Here is an 11,781-nt window from a genome sequence, read left to right as displayed (position 1 = left end):
AAATTTTTTGTTTTCAAATTTTATCCGCAACCAATCACAATTGTGTTGCATAATCGCCTCTTACAGGAACCAAAGTTGAAAAATACTCAAATAAACAATACAGATGTATTCTAGAAACCATACTGAAAATGTTGGTATATAATATGTTGATATTTATTTGAATTTATGGCCCCCAAGACCTGTGAACTACGCACTAGTCATCATCTGATTTCGCCCTCCCGAAAAAAATTCGTCCACAAGCCGAAAATAATACGTAGCGAATGAGTTAACGAGTAAATTTCCTCTTTGGAAAGTAGAGGCACAGAGTTCCCCACGTCGTATGGATACGATAGCAAAACACGACGTACGGATAAGGTTAAGTGGTGGCACAGAGTTCCCCTCGTCGTATGGATACGATAGTAAAACATGACGTACAGATAGGGTTAAACCTTTCGCGACCTCAGTGCTTTCTTGCCCTTTCTCCATTTCTTCTTAACAGTGAAAATGTGACGTCTTCTTAGGCTCACTCTTTGTTAAGGACTGTTTTCACTGTTATTAAATATAGAGATAGGACAAAAAAAGCATTGAGGTCGTGATTTGCTGCACAAGAGTCAGACTGACCTCGCAGTTTTAGTTTTATTCTTAGTAAAGTTTGACGGCGCTCGCTACAGCAGAAGGTCATATGTGACATGACGTGGTGGAATCAGGCGCTTGTCAATTTTTGGGCATGTGGAGTTATTGGTATCATCTCAAAGCCTGTTCTTTTGCCTTGCTTTCTATGAAAAAACATGAATCTATCTTGAATAGAAGTCGAAATATTTGCGATTGAAGGAGGTGGGGGTAGCATGGTTTGAGGGGTAAAATTATCGTAAAAATGGTAATAAAAGCTATGTAACTTCTATAGCATGAGGTCTTTGAAAACTGAAAATCTATATATATATATATATATTATGTGCCATTAATCAACGTTTTTCAGCAATATTGACACAAAAATGTGTTTTTATATGGACATAAAAGGTGTTGAGCCAAAAAACAAAAATTTGCTAAAATGTCCAAACTGGAGGAAAAATGCCTGTTTCTTCGACGTCATAATTTTGACCGAGTGCCTGATTTCACCACGACGCCTCACATACGAGCACCGGACTGACCTCTGACTGCAGCTGATGGTAGAGCGTTTGCAGACTGCTCATGTGTGTCCAGTGTTCCTTGACCACTAGCCCGACTGACCCGGCCATACTCTCCACACCAGCGGTGTCTGCTTGACCGTTCGACACGTGGCTGCCCAGGTGAGAAACGGAGAACTTGGACAGGGCCTGGATGCAAAACAGCAACCTGTTGGGAGTCGGAGATGAGATGAGATGAGATGAGATGAGATGAGATGAGATAAGATGAGATGAGATTAGATAAGATGAGATGAGATGAGAGGAGATGAGATAAGATAAGATAAGGTAAGATAAGTTAAGATAAGTTAAGAATACTATACGAATAAGATAAGATGAGATAAGATAAAAATACTATAAGAATAAGAGTGTGCGTGTATGTGTACTTGCGTATGTGTGTTTATATATATATATATATATATATATATATATATATATATATATATAATTAAACGTTTAAACCTAAGAATCAGGCCATACGACAAATTGCTCTCAACATCCCACTGTCTGACCACCTCACCTGTCATACAGAGCTACATGACACCTCACCTGTCATACAGAGCTACATGACACCTCACCTGTCATACAGAGCCACATGACACCTCACCTGCCATACAGAGCTACATGACACCTCACCTGTCATACAGAGCTACATGACACCTCACCTGTCATACAGAGCTACACGACACCTCACATGTCAATGAACAGCTCATACAGAGCTACATGACACCTCACCTGTCATACAGAGCTACATGACACCTCACCTGTCATACAGAGACACCTCACCTGTCATACAGAGCTACACGACACCTCACCTGTCATACAGAGCTACACGACACCTCACCTGTCAATGAACAGCTCATACAGGGCTACATGACACCTCATCTGTCATACAGAGCTACATGACACCTCACCTGTCATACAGAGCTACATGACACCTCACCTGTCATACAGAGCCACATGACACCTCACCTGTCTATGAGAAGCTCGTAGAGAGCTATATGAGCCACCTGTCTGTCTTCGGCCTCCTCCGACTCCCCGGAGCAATCGTACAGGTCCAGCAAATCCTCAATGTCAAGGTCACCGGCCATTTTGTCCGGAAATTTCCACGACTGAGCGGCAACAGGCCCCACCCGCGAGGAGATCTGCGTGATGGTCCACTGGAGATCCTGGACGTCAGACTGCAGACTTTCCATGACATCCTGGCGACCCAGGAGATAGGCCATGGTGCCGCAAGCGCCGTCAACTGTCGGGGAAACAGTTCCGGTAGTAATAATAAAATTTGGAGGGATTTTCTTTTTCTAGTCAGAACACAACATTTTATGTTACTGTTATAGTATTGTATTGTATAGCGCTCAGGGCATGTGTACTTTAATCAGGGTTTAGCTATATATAAGTACACAGGCTCTGAGCGCTTTACAATACAGTACAACGTACAACAGTAACATAAAACGTGTTCTGACTAAAAGAAAATCACTCCAAATATTCATCTTACTGATTTAAAAACAGAAATGACTTCAGCTGACATTTGAATCATGAATCAAAAGATTTGATCTCTCTTAAAGTACTTGGCAAAGCAATCGACAGATCAGTACAGCTTGTGACGTCACAGAAATGTGAGATATCGCTGTTTTTTGGGGGGGGTTTTTCAAGTGTTTTACGGCACATGCAACTGCAGAAGGTCATATGAGAGCACGGAACACATTAAACATTTTCCGTCAGTAGGAAATTTTGAATTATGCCCGGGTGACGGCCGAAGCTTACTCTTATTGATATGGGACCATCAATGAATCTTGCACACAGACCCTCTGAGTTTTTCGTCCTTGTCTGAGAAGGCTAGGTGTAGATCTTTCCTACCAGAAGATCAGGGGTGTGGCTGAAAGACAACAGTAAGAAATTAAGGAGCCAAGGAGTAGCAGTAGAAAGGCTGCAGAAAGAGTCGGGAGCCCAGAGGAGGGGGCAAAGAAGGTGAGGGGGTGGGGGCAGAAAGTGGAAACAAAACCTCCTATATGTCCATTTGCGAACACTTCTATGTGGATTTTACAGAAAAACATTGATCAAAGGCACAAAAATATAAATTGACAGTTTCCACGGGCACTCAAGCTTAGGAAGTCACCACGTACCCTTTGGTGACCATTCTCGCTAATTTGATCTCTAACTCTAACACCAGGCCATCCCACCACTTTCAACCGTAAGTATCTTAACTTCTACTCAAGGTAAATGGGGGGTTTTTTTCGGTAAAAGCAAGTCAAATAAACAAGTTTTAAGATAATATCAATAACTATAAATAACTGCCTCTCAATGTCCCACACATAGCACCCTGCTGAGTTCTTTTGTCTCCTCCTATTATAATTATAGTATTAGATCTAGATCTAGATTCTAGTAGTATTTTAGTACGGTATTGTACTTATATTCCTAGATCTAGATCTAGATTCTAGTACTAATAAAGATCTAGACTCACAGGCTACTAGACTAAGGCTACAGTCGCTACTACTAATAGATCTACTAATTATGACAAAAAATACTAAGACTAAGATAGGAAAGATCTTAGTTTATAAGATATCTAGATCTAGATCTAGATCTAGATCTAGATATTAGATCTAGATATCTAGATCTAGATCTAGATCTATAGATCTAGTCTAGATCTAGATCTAGATCTAGATCTAGATCTAGATTCTAGACAAGAATCTAAATCTAAATTACCTTGTTGGTCTGGGATTACACAGACTGCTCAAATTACAATCCACCGCTTAAACACGTCATTAATGCGTCTAACATCGTTGGTGGCAGGTAGTATTTAAAAAATTATCACTTGTAACACGAAGCCAATAAATAACAACAACTTATATCTTCGTTCAAATGGAATTCTCACATTCTGTCTTCTTTCACTTCCGTCGCCACAGACGCCAAAGGAGAATAAGAGTACACTTCCGGTATACGGTGACCAATTATTTCTCGAACCATATAAAATGTATCCCCTAGTGTGGTGCGGAATGAATGACAGCTCATCATACAAAAACCCTTCACAATAATATATTCTTTCTAAGGATATTTTTTGGTAAGATTGAACTTTGGTGGACTAAACACTGAACGAAACCGGGTTTGAACTACTTTTGAGCCTAGCTAGTTGTTGTTTTAGTATTTTTGTTTTGATTGTACATGTATGTGTTTGGTTTTTTTAAAACATTATTGTTTCCAGGGAAGCAAGCCCCTTGAAACCCCCCACTAACGGGGGGGGGGGGGGGGGGGGGCGGGCAAGAAACACCCTAATATGTTGTTATGGCGCATTAGATCTAGAATCTAGATAATATCTAGATCTAATACATATATCTATAGTGGGTCCATCAAAGTTCAGTCCAGCCTATCGTTTTAATTTTGGGAACATTTGAATTTTAATCAAAATGTTATGTCAAACGTGTACGCTGTGAAATCAGGCCCTCGTCAAAATCGAATTGAACAAACCGACAGCTTTTCGCCCGTTAGGCAATTTTTGTCGGCTGTTTGTTTTTGTTTGTTGTTGGGGGAGAGGGGGGGAGGGGGGGTTAAGTGGTTTTGGGGGGGGGGGGGGAAAAATTATAAAACAGTTTTCTTTGCAGATTTAGCTGAAAAACAATTATAAAAATAAAAGTCACCAAAAGAAATTATTTGAAAATTGCAGGTTACAAACAAACCAACAAACTAACAAACCAACAAACCAACAAACTAACCAACAAACTAACCAACAAACAAACCAACAAACTAACAAACCAACAAACCAACAAACTAACCAACAACAAAAACCAACAAACAAACAACCCCCCCCAAAAAAAAAACCCACCAAAAAAACCACACAACAACAAACAAACAACAACAACGACAAAAAACATGACAGGAAATGTTTCATGAGATAAACTAAATTGACCAGAAATCGAACAGCAGATATCTTCCAATGTAAACAATTACTTAAAATAAAATTGTTTCCAACGAAACAAGAACGCCCATTGGAAGTTACAGAGCAACTGCGGGGAGGGCGTTGAAGTAAAGGAAATATAAGTCAAGAGTGAGAAGTTTTCTTTGACATTTGGAGATATCAGACTCGACGATTCTCGTGGGGGCTCTCGTGGTCTAGAGATGATTGTGTTCGCCTCTCATTCAAAGGTCCGAGGTTCGAATCCGGGTAGCAACGGAAACAGTTTCTTGTCTATAATTGTCTCCTTTCACCGATCCTTTCCTGCTCTCTAGCAATGTTCTGTCGTCTGCTTTCGTCTCCACTTTCTTCCCCCACGCCCTCACCTCCTTTGCCCCTCCTCTGGGATTCTGGCTCTTTCTGCAGCCTTTCTACTGCTACTCCTTATAGCTCCTTCTTACTGCTGTCTTTCAGACACACCCCTGATCTTTATTATGGTAGGAAAGATCTACACATAGCCTTCTTGGACAACGGTGAAAAATCTCCGAGGTCCCGTGTGCAAGTTGTGCACGTTAAAGATCCTTTAGAGATCTAAAATCTATAAGAGCAGGCTTCAACCGCCGCCCGGGTAAAAATTCAAAATTTCCTTCCAATTAAAAATGTTCAATGTGTCCCACGCGCTCATATGACCTTGCACAGTTGCGAGCGCCTTAAAACACTTACCTAAAAAAAAAAAAAGACTCGATGGCGAAAAATGTCCATGCATGCCAACAAATGTCATGTGCCAAACGCTGAAGGGCGCGCTAGGCTAATTGGTACATGTATCTCTGTGTTTTGACTCGTGGCAAGATCTGACTGCATTATGGAAACCACAGATACTCAAGGTAGTTTGTGATTTCTAGGCTATGTCGTTATGTGACACCATAGATATAAAACGCTACTCTCTATTCACCCACAAATACTCTATAGGTATTTGTGACTTCTAGGCTATGTCGTTATGTGAGGACCACAAATTATACTCTATTGGTATTTTGTGACTTGTAGTCTTTGTTCGTTCATCCGGCCTGCCAAGATGATCCTACAAAGCAGCGCCCAGCGAGAAAGAAGCAGAGACAGACCGAAGAAGAGTTGGGAGGACAACATCAAGGAATGGACAGGCCTGGAACTCAAAGACACGCCCAGGAAAGCTGAAGACCGGAAGGAGTGGAGGAAGCTGGTGGCCAAACCTTCAAAAGCCCCGACGGACACCCAGTCTACGGGATAGGTGAAGGTGAAGTCTTTGTTGTTATGGTACAAACCGCAAATACTGCTGTATTGGTATTTTGTTATGTCTAGTCTTTGTTGTTATGGTACAATAAACCGCGAACACTCGAGGTACTTTGTGATTTCTGGGCTATGCTGACGTCACAAATAAATGAGCCATAGGATTCTGTTCCGTTTATGACCATCCATATTCCATTATGAATTAAGTTTGGTAAGAGTTTTACGGCGCTCGCAACTACATAAGGTCACATAGGTCACATAATACATTGTATCGTGTGGGGCAGAAGTCGGTTGTAGTTGTCTTTTTTACGTTAGTTCAAATCCGACTTGGTTTTACTTTATAGCTTGACGTTAAAAGTTCATGTTTAACACGGGGTGCCCACTACGGCTGTGATCGGCCGATCGGGCCGATCGCCCGACTCGATCGTCGATCGCCTAAAAAACAAACGTGTTTGTTTTCAGTTTCAGGCGATCGAGTCGGGCGATCGGCCCGATCCAGCCGTAGTAGGCACCCTCTATAACATCCAACAGTGGCGACAGCCAATTTACAATTTTAAAATATTTTTTTTCGTACCATAGATTTTAGTTAAGAATACAATTTGGATTGTATAACTTCCCTATTATCGCCGAGTTGCAACAAACGAGGTGGAGTTAAAGCAAAGGGTTGACTCTCTTGTGAACCTGTAAGATTCGATTTCCAGGACCGGGTTTGTTTTATAACAACATTCTCGTTTTCTTCTTTAAAAAAACAAACAACAACAACAACAACAACCAATTACTCTGTAATTTGAAAAATAACAACATGTTTGCTCTTATTTTGTTAGAATACGTGCCCTCTATGTACCTTGATACACTCAAGACACCACCAACAATCTAACAGGCTATTGCAAAAGGCTTGTTTTCCGAATGTGTAGTCTACTTATAGTTATATTTAACTCTTAGCTCTTTATGTCTTCACCGAGTGCTCTGTAGCTTTAGTTTGGCCCATTTGTTTGAGTCACGAATTTGAAGGACTATTTTATTCCCTACATTTTTTTTCACGTGACATACAAGTGCTTTGCCCTACATAGTGCAGTATTTTTGCCTGTGGCATAATGTGTCCCGTGTTATCTGACATCGGCCTCACTTAAAATAAGGCCATAGTAGATGCTTGCAAGTTTGTGAGCGTGTGGCGGAATGTTATGTAGGAGAAGACACACTCGAAAAGAAGTGACTCTACTTGTAACACGTTCCACGCAGCAATAAGTACTACTTCACGTGTTTACTTCCTGGATATGCCCCCCCCCCCTCCAAGAGAAACAAACAAGTTATGCGGCAAACTAGGTGAGTTTTTGGGACTGTAGAGCCTACATAAGCGTTCTAATTAGAGAAGCGGTTTCTAAAATGGAAGGATGAGACAATTGTCCAAGTATTGTAACGCTTACAATTCATACAAGGATTTTAAAAAAAAAAATTGTATAGGGTTTTAGGGCGCTCGCAACTGCATAAGGTCGTATGAGCGCGCGAAACACAAGTTAGTTGTGTTCGCAACAGTACTGTACGGCTGGTTCGGGTCAGTAGTTAGATCTTAAAATGTTAAAATGTTCAAAAATCAGTGTAAATATTTTTTTTTTTCAATGATTATTTCGAAGCAGTTACAAGAACATGTAGATTTGGATATCTTTCTATGAAGGAATGAAGGCCTAACTGTCCAGAGTGGACTTTGGCGGTGTCTGTAAAAACTGGCCAAACAGTCTCCACAAGAACGGTTCATGTTTCTTGACCCACACGGGACGCTCACTGTTAAAAACAATCAGTTTTTGGGACACCTAGATACGCTCACTGTTAAAAACAATCAGTTTTTGGGACACCTAGATAGAAATAAAGGTCTTGAACATCCAGCTTGCACTGGAAATTTTGAAAACAAACGAGGCAGAGGTAGGCCCAGAGCAACCTACTTGTCGCAGTCTACCCCCCTCCCCCCCCCCCCCCCCCCGCCCCATCATGGCTTCATTCACTACAAGGATCAAGAGCACCAATTCATGAATATAGTCCAGATCTACCCCCAACAAATAACAAATGATGCTTCGGATGAAGACAAGGACGACTTTTACAGCCTGCTCCAGGGAGTCATCGACAAACTACCAAGGAAGGATAATGTCGACATCATACTGGGAGATCCCAATGCCAAGATTGGTCAGGACAACATAGGTTATGAGGGAATTATGGGACAACACGGTTTGGGACAAATGAAAGAGAACGGTGAACGATTTGCTCATATCTGTGCTTTCAACAGTTTTGTCACTGGAGGCTCTGTTTTCCCCCACAAGAGGATCCACAAGGCTACCTGTGTATCACCGGGTGGAGTGACAGGGAGTCAGAGCCATCATTTTTGTACGATCTCTGGTTGCTGGGTTGTACACGATGGCCAGCTCACCGACAGCAGTGACGAATCGTGGTTTCCACACTTCCAAACGTGGATGAAGGTTTGTTTCCTCAAATTCCGTGATGTATTATAAGGCCTATTGAGAGACGTAGTACAGTCGAAGCTGCCTTAACGGCTGTCTCGTGCGGTAACCACCGACATAAAAGAGAAACAAGAAGGCATACATTCGGGATGAAGACCTAAGTAGGATGAGGGTCCCCGATTCTGACCTTCCAGCGCACCCCCTTGGCCCACTTCCATGTGTAGGGACCTCGCTCGGTGTCTATAAGTGGGTACTGACGGCAGTTGTTGGTGACTATACGTGGATTCATCACCCCACTCCGCTGTTTAGTTAACTCCTTCAAAACTTGGCATGATGCAACCGCCCCCGAGGGGTTTGAACTGTCCTGGCTACGGGGGCAAGGGGGTTAACAAGCCGTAGACGGCAAAGCACGGGCCTATATAACGTCACGGCAAAACACGGGCCTATATAACGTCACGGCAAAACACGGGCCTATATAACGTCACGGACTGTTTGGTCCGGCTCATTCCGATAACGGGACATTGCAGAAAACATCACAGTAGTGTTCTCTTCCTCACCGACTCCGTGATCGTTGATCCCTGTTGATTCTGGTAAGTAAGTAAAAATAATAATAATAATAATAATAATAATAATAATAATAATAATAATAATAATAATAATAATAATAATAATAATAATAATAATAATAAATAGCTTGCACAGTATAGAGCATACCCCGCTCAACAGCAAGCTCTGTGCGCTTTACACTAGATTTTATTACCCCAGTAAGTAGACCACAGAACACTCAGAAACATTCTCAGCTTCCCGGGAAGCATACAGTGCAAGCAGCTGATGAAGCGCTTAAACATCGACAAACTGACATGTACACGCATGAATGCCCAAGTAATACGGAGTGAACAGTCACAAGGAAAAGACGCAGCAGTAGATAGAGTTTTTAAAAAGTTGTTCCCGCATCCGATCCGGACATTGGGGATTGCCTTGTTAGTGAGACAACTTCCTGGGCCTTCGGCATATTGTGGTTGGGTGGCCAGTTCCTTTCCACGCCGCCTTTACTTCCCCAACTCGAAGTCAGGTACCCATTTCTGCTGGGTGGGCTGGAGGGGGCGAAAAAAATCCGTGTCTGAACCGAGGCTCGAACCCGGACTTTCCACTTCGGAGACGAGCGCACTAACCACTCCGCCACCGCACCCTTAAATAGACAATGAGACAGAAAAACTAAGGCCTGTGATGTGGTAAAACACACGAGGTGACATCAAGGGTTCATGTGGAACTATCTTCCCACAGATAACAGGCCCTAGCAGGGAGAACTGTACACGCCATAGCCAAGCAAAGGTCGAGCGACAGACAGACGTACATTCGCTCGCCTATCTTTAGTTTTAAGAAGAGTTTTACGGCACTTGCAAGACAATAAGGTCATAATATAAGTGCCGAAGAATAGATGTGTTGCAAGACAGTGACATACCCCAAAAAGAAGAAGGAGAGATAAGGACAATAGATGTTTGGTGGGTAGGAAAGAATGAACAAACCACACCAGAGCATCCGCCAACCACCCACTCGCCTATCCCTACTTCACAAAGCCTGTACATGTACACAGTTCATGGGCCTATATGTTGACGTTTGGGAATATATAATAAAATATGACCTCAGAGCATGCATCAGAATAACATTGAGTTACAATCGGAATACTGAGTATGTATAATATGCTTATCATTATTATTATTGTTTATATTACTGTTCATTCCTATTATATTAATATGCATGTGACTGACTTTAAACATACGTGTGTGCGCCTGTGTGTGTGTGTGTTTGTGTGTGTGTGTGTGTGTGTGTGTGTGTGTGTGTGTGTGTGTGTGTGTGTACACGTGGTGAAACACCAAACCAGTGTGTCAGGATCTGGCAAATAAAGATGTATATTATCTGATCTTATCTTACAGACGTAGGCAAACATGACATCAGCGCATCCTTTTTCTAGCCCACAATAGACAAGCGTGCATCCTCTCGTCTTTCTTCTGTGAGTGTAGCCAGTGGAGGTTCAGTTGACAAAACTTTTGAAATTCTTTTCAGTTTAGAAACAGGAGTACTTCGACGAATCTATAGATTGACATTTTGTGAAACTCAAAACATTATTACGTTCAAATTTCTCAAAACTACAAGGTACTGGGCAAATAGAGCTGTGTAATTCTGAGGTCGCCCAATAAGAAGTGATCGTTTGTTCAAGACTTGTCATACAGTGGAACTCGGATTCAACCAAATCCTCGGAATCAACGAAAGGAGTTGGGTTCCCCGCTTTTTATTTCATAAAAATCAATTTGAAAAAATATCTCGGATTCAACTAACACACACATTAACCCGCTTGGATTCAAAGAAATTGAAAGTCAGGCTCAACGTCTTCGTTGAATCCGAGTTCCGCGGTTGTATAGCACAGATTGTATAGGTAAGTAGTATTTGTATAGCTTTTTTTTTTTTAGTAAGGTCTGCAACATTGGAACCTCAACAATTATTTTCCTTTCATTTATTTGATGAAGGTTGCAGTGGTACGACAAGAACAGCAACATCATCAGAAGCAGCAGCAACAACACATCAGAGCCACACCCACTTACATCGCTGCAAAAACGAAAAACTTCCCCCCAGCCCCCCAAAAAACCAAAATGGCGGACACGAAGAGCGCAGCAGAAAACGGTGACGTAGAGAAGAAAGGTGGTCCGGAGAACCCCGCTGGTCCGCCCAAGATCATGCAAGACAGCGGTGTGCGAGCTCACGGCTGGCGCGTGATTCCTTTCCCTAACCAGAGCGATCCTGTGGCTCAAGTGGAGGCCCTCAGAAATATGCAAATGAGAGACGATGACGTCATGATTGTGGCTTATCCGAAGTGCGGTATGTATGTGGGCAGGTTTTCCGGTGAACGCAAAGATCGTACATAACAAAATAGTTCACTCAGCCAAAGATCGTACATAACAACATAGTCCACTCAGCCAAAGATCGTACATAACAACATAGTCCACTCAGCCAAAGATCGTACATAACAACATAGTCCACTCAGCCAAAG

The 11,781-nt window shown here is 42.1% G+C and overlaps 2 protein-coding genes across 2 annotated transcripts in view; one reads left to right on the top strand and one right to left on the bottom strand.

Annotated features, from left to right (window-relative positions):
- Window positions 1–4,038, bottom strand: part of LOC101859376 (coiled-coil domain-containing protein 157) — a gene marked incomplete at its 3' end in the record, with an annotated part of 17,003 nt that extends 12,965 nt beyond the window's left edge. The window contains 3 exon segments of the mRNA XM_005112614.3: window positions 1,128–1,311; window positions 2,112–2,385; window positions 3,843–4,038. Coding sequence (XP_005112671.2) covers window positions 1,128–1,311; window positions 2,112–2,365 — 438 coding nt within the window.
- Window positions 4,039–8,309: 4,271 nt separating this feature from the next.
- The window catches only part of LOC101859217 (sulfotransferase 1A1), a gene marked incomplete in the record, with an annotated part of 10,414 nt that continues 6,942 nt past the window's right edge, over window positions 8,310–11,781 (top strand). The window contains 2 exon segments of the mRNA XM_013090554.1: window positions 8,310–8,753; window positions 11,261–11,609. Coding sequence (XP_012946008.1) covers window positions 8,310–8,753; window positions 11,261–11,609 — 793 coding nt within the window.

Source organism: Aplysia californica, unplaced genomic scaffold (assembly GCF_000002075.1).
Source record: "Aplysia californica isolate F4 #8 unplaced genomic scaffold, AplCal3.0 scaffold01335, whole genome shotgun sequence".
Classification (NCBI taxonomy): domain Eukaryota; kingdom Metazoa; phylum Mollusca; class Gastropoda; order Aplysiida; family Aplysiidae; genus Aplysia; species Aplysia californica.
Note: the sequence above shows the minus strand (reverse complement) of the source record. Positions and strands in the feature narration are given on the sequence as shown.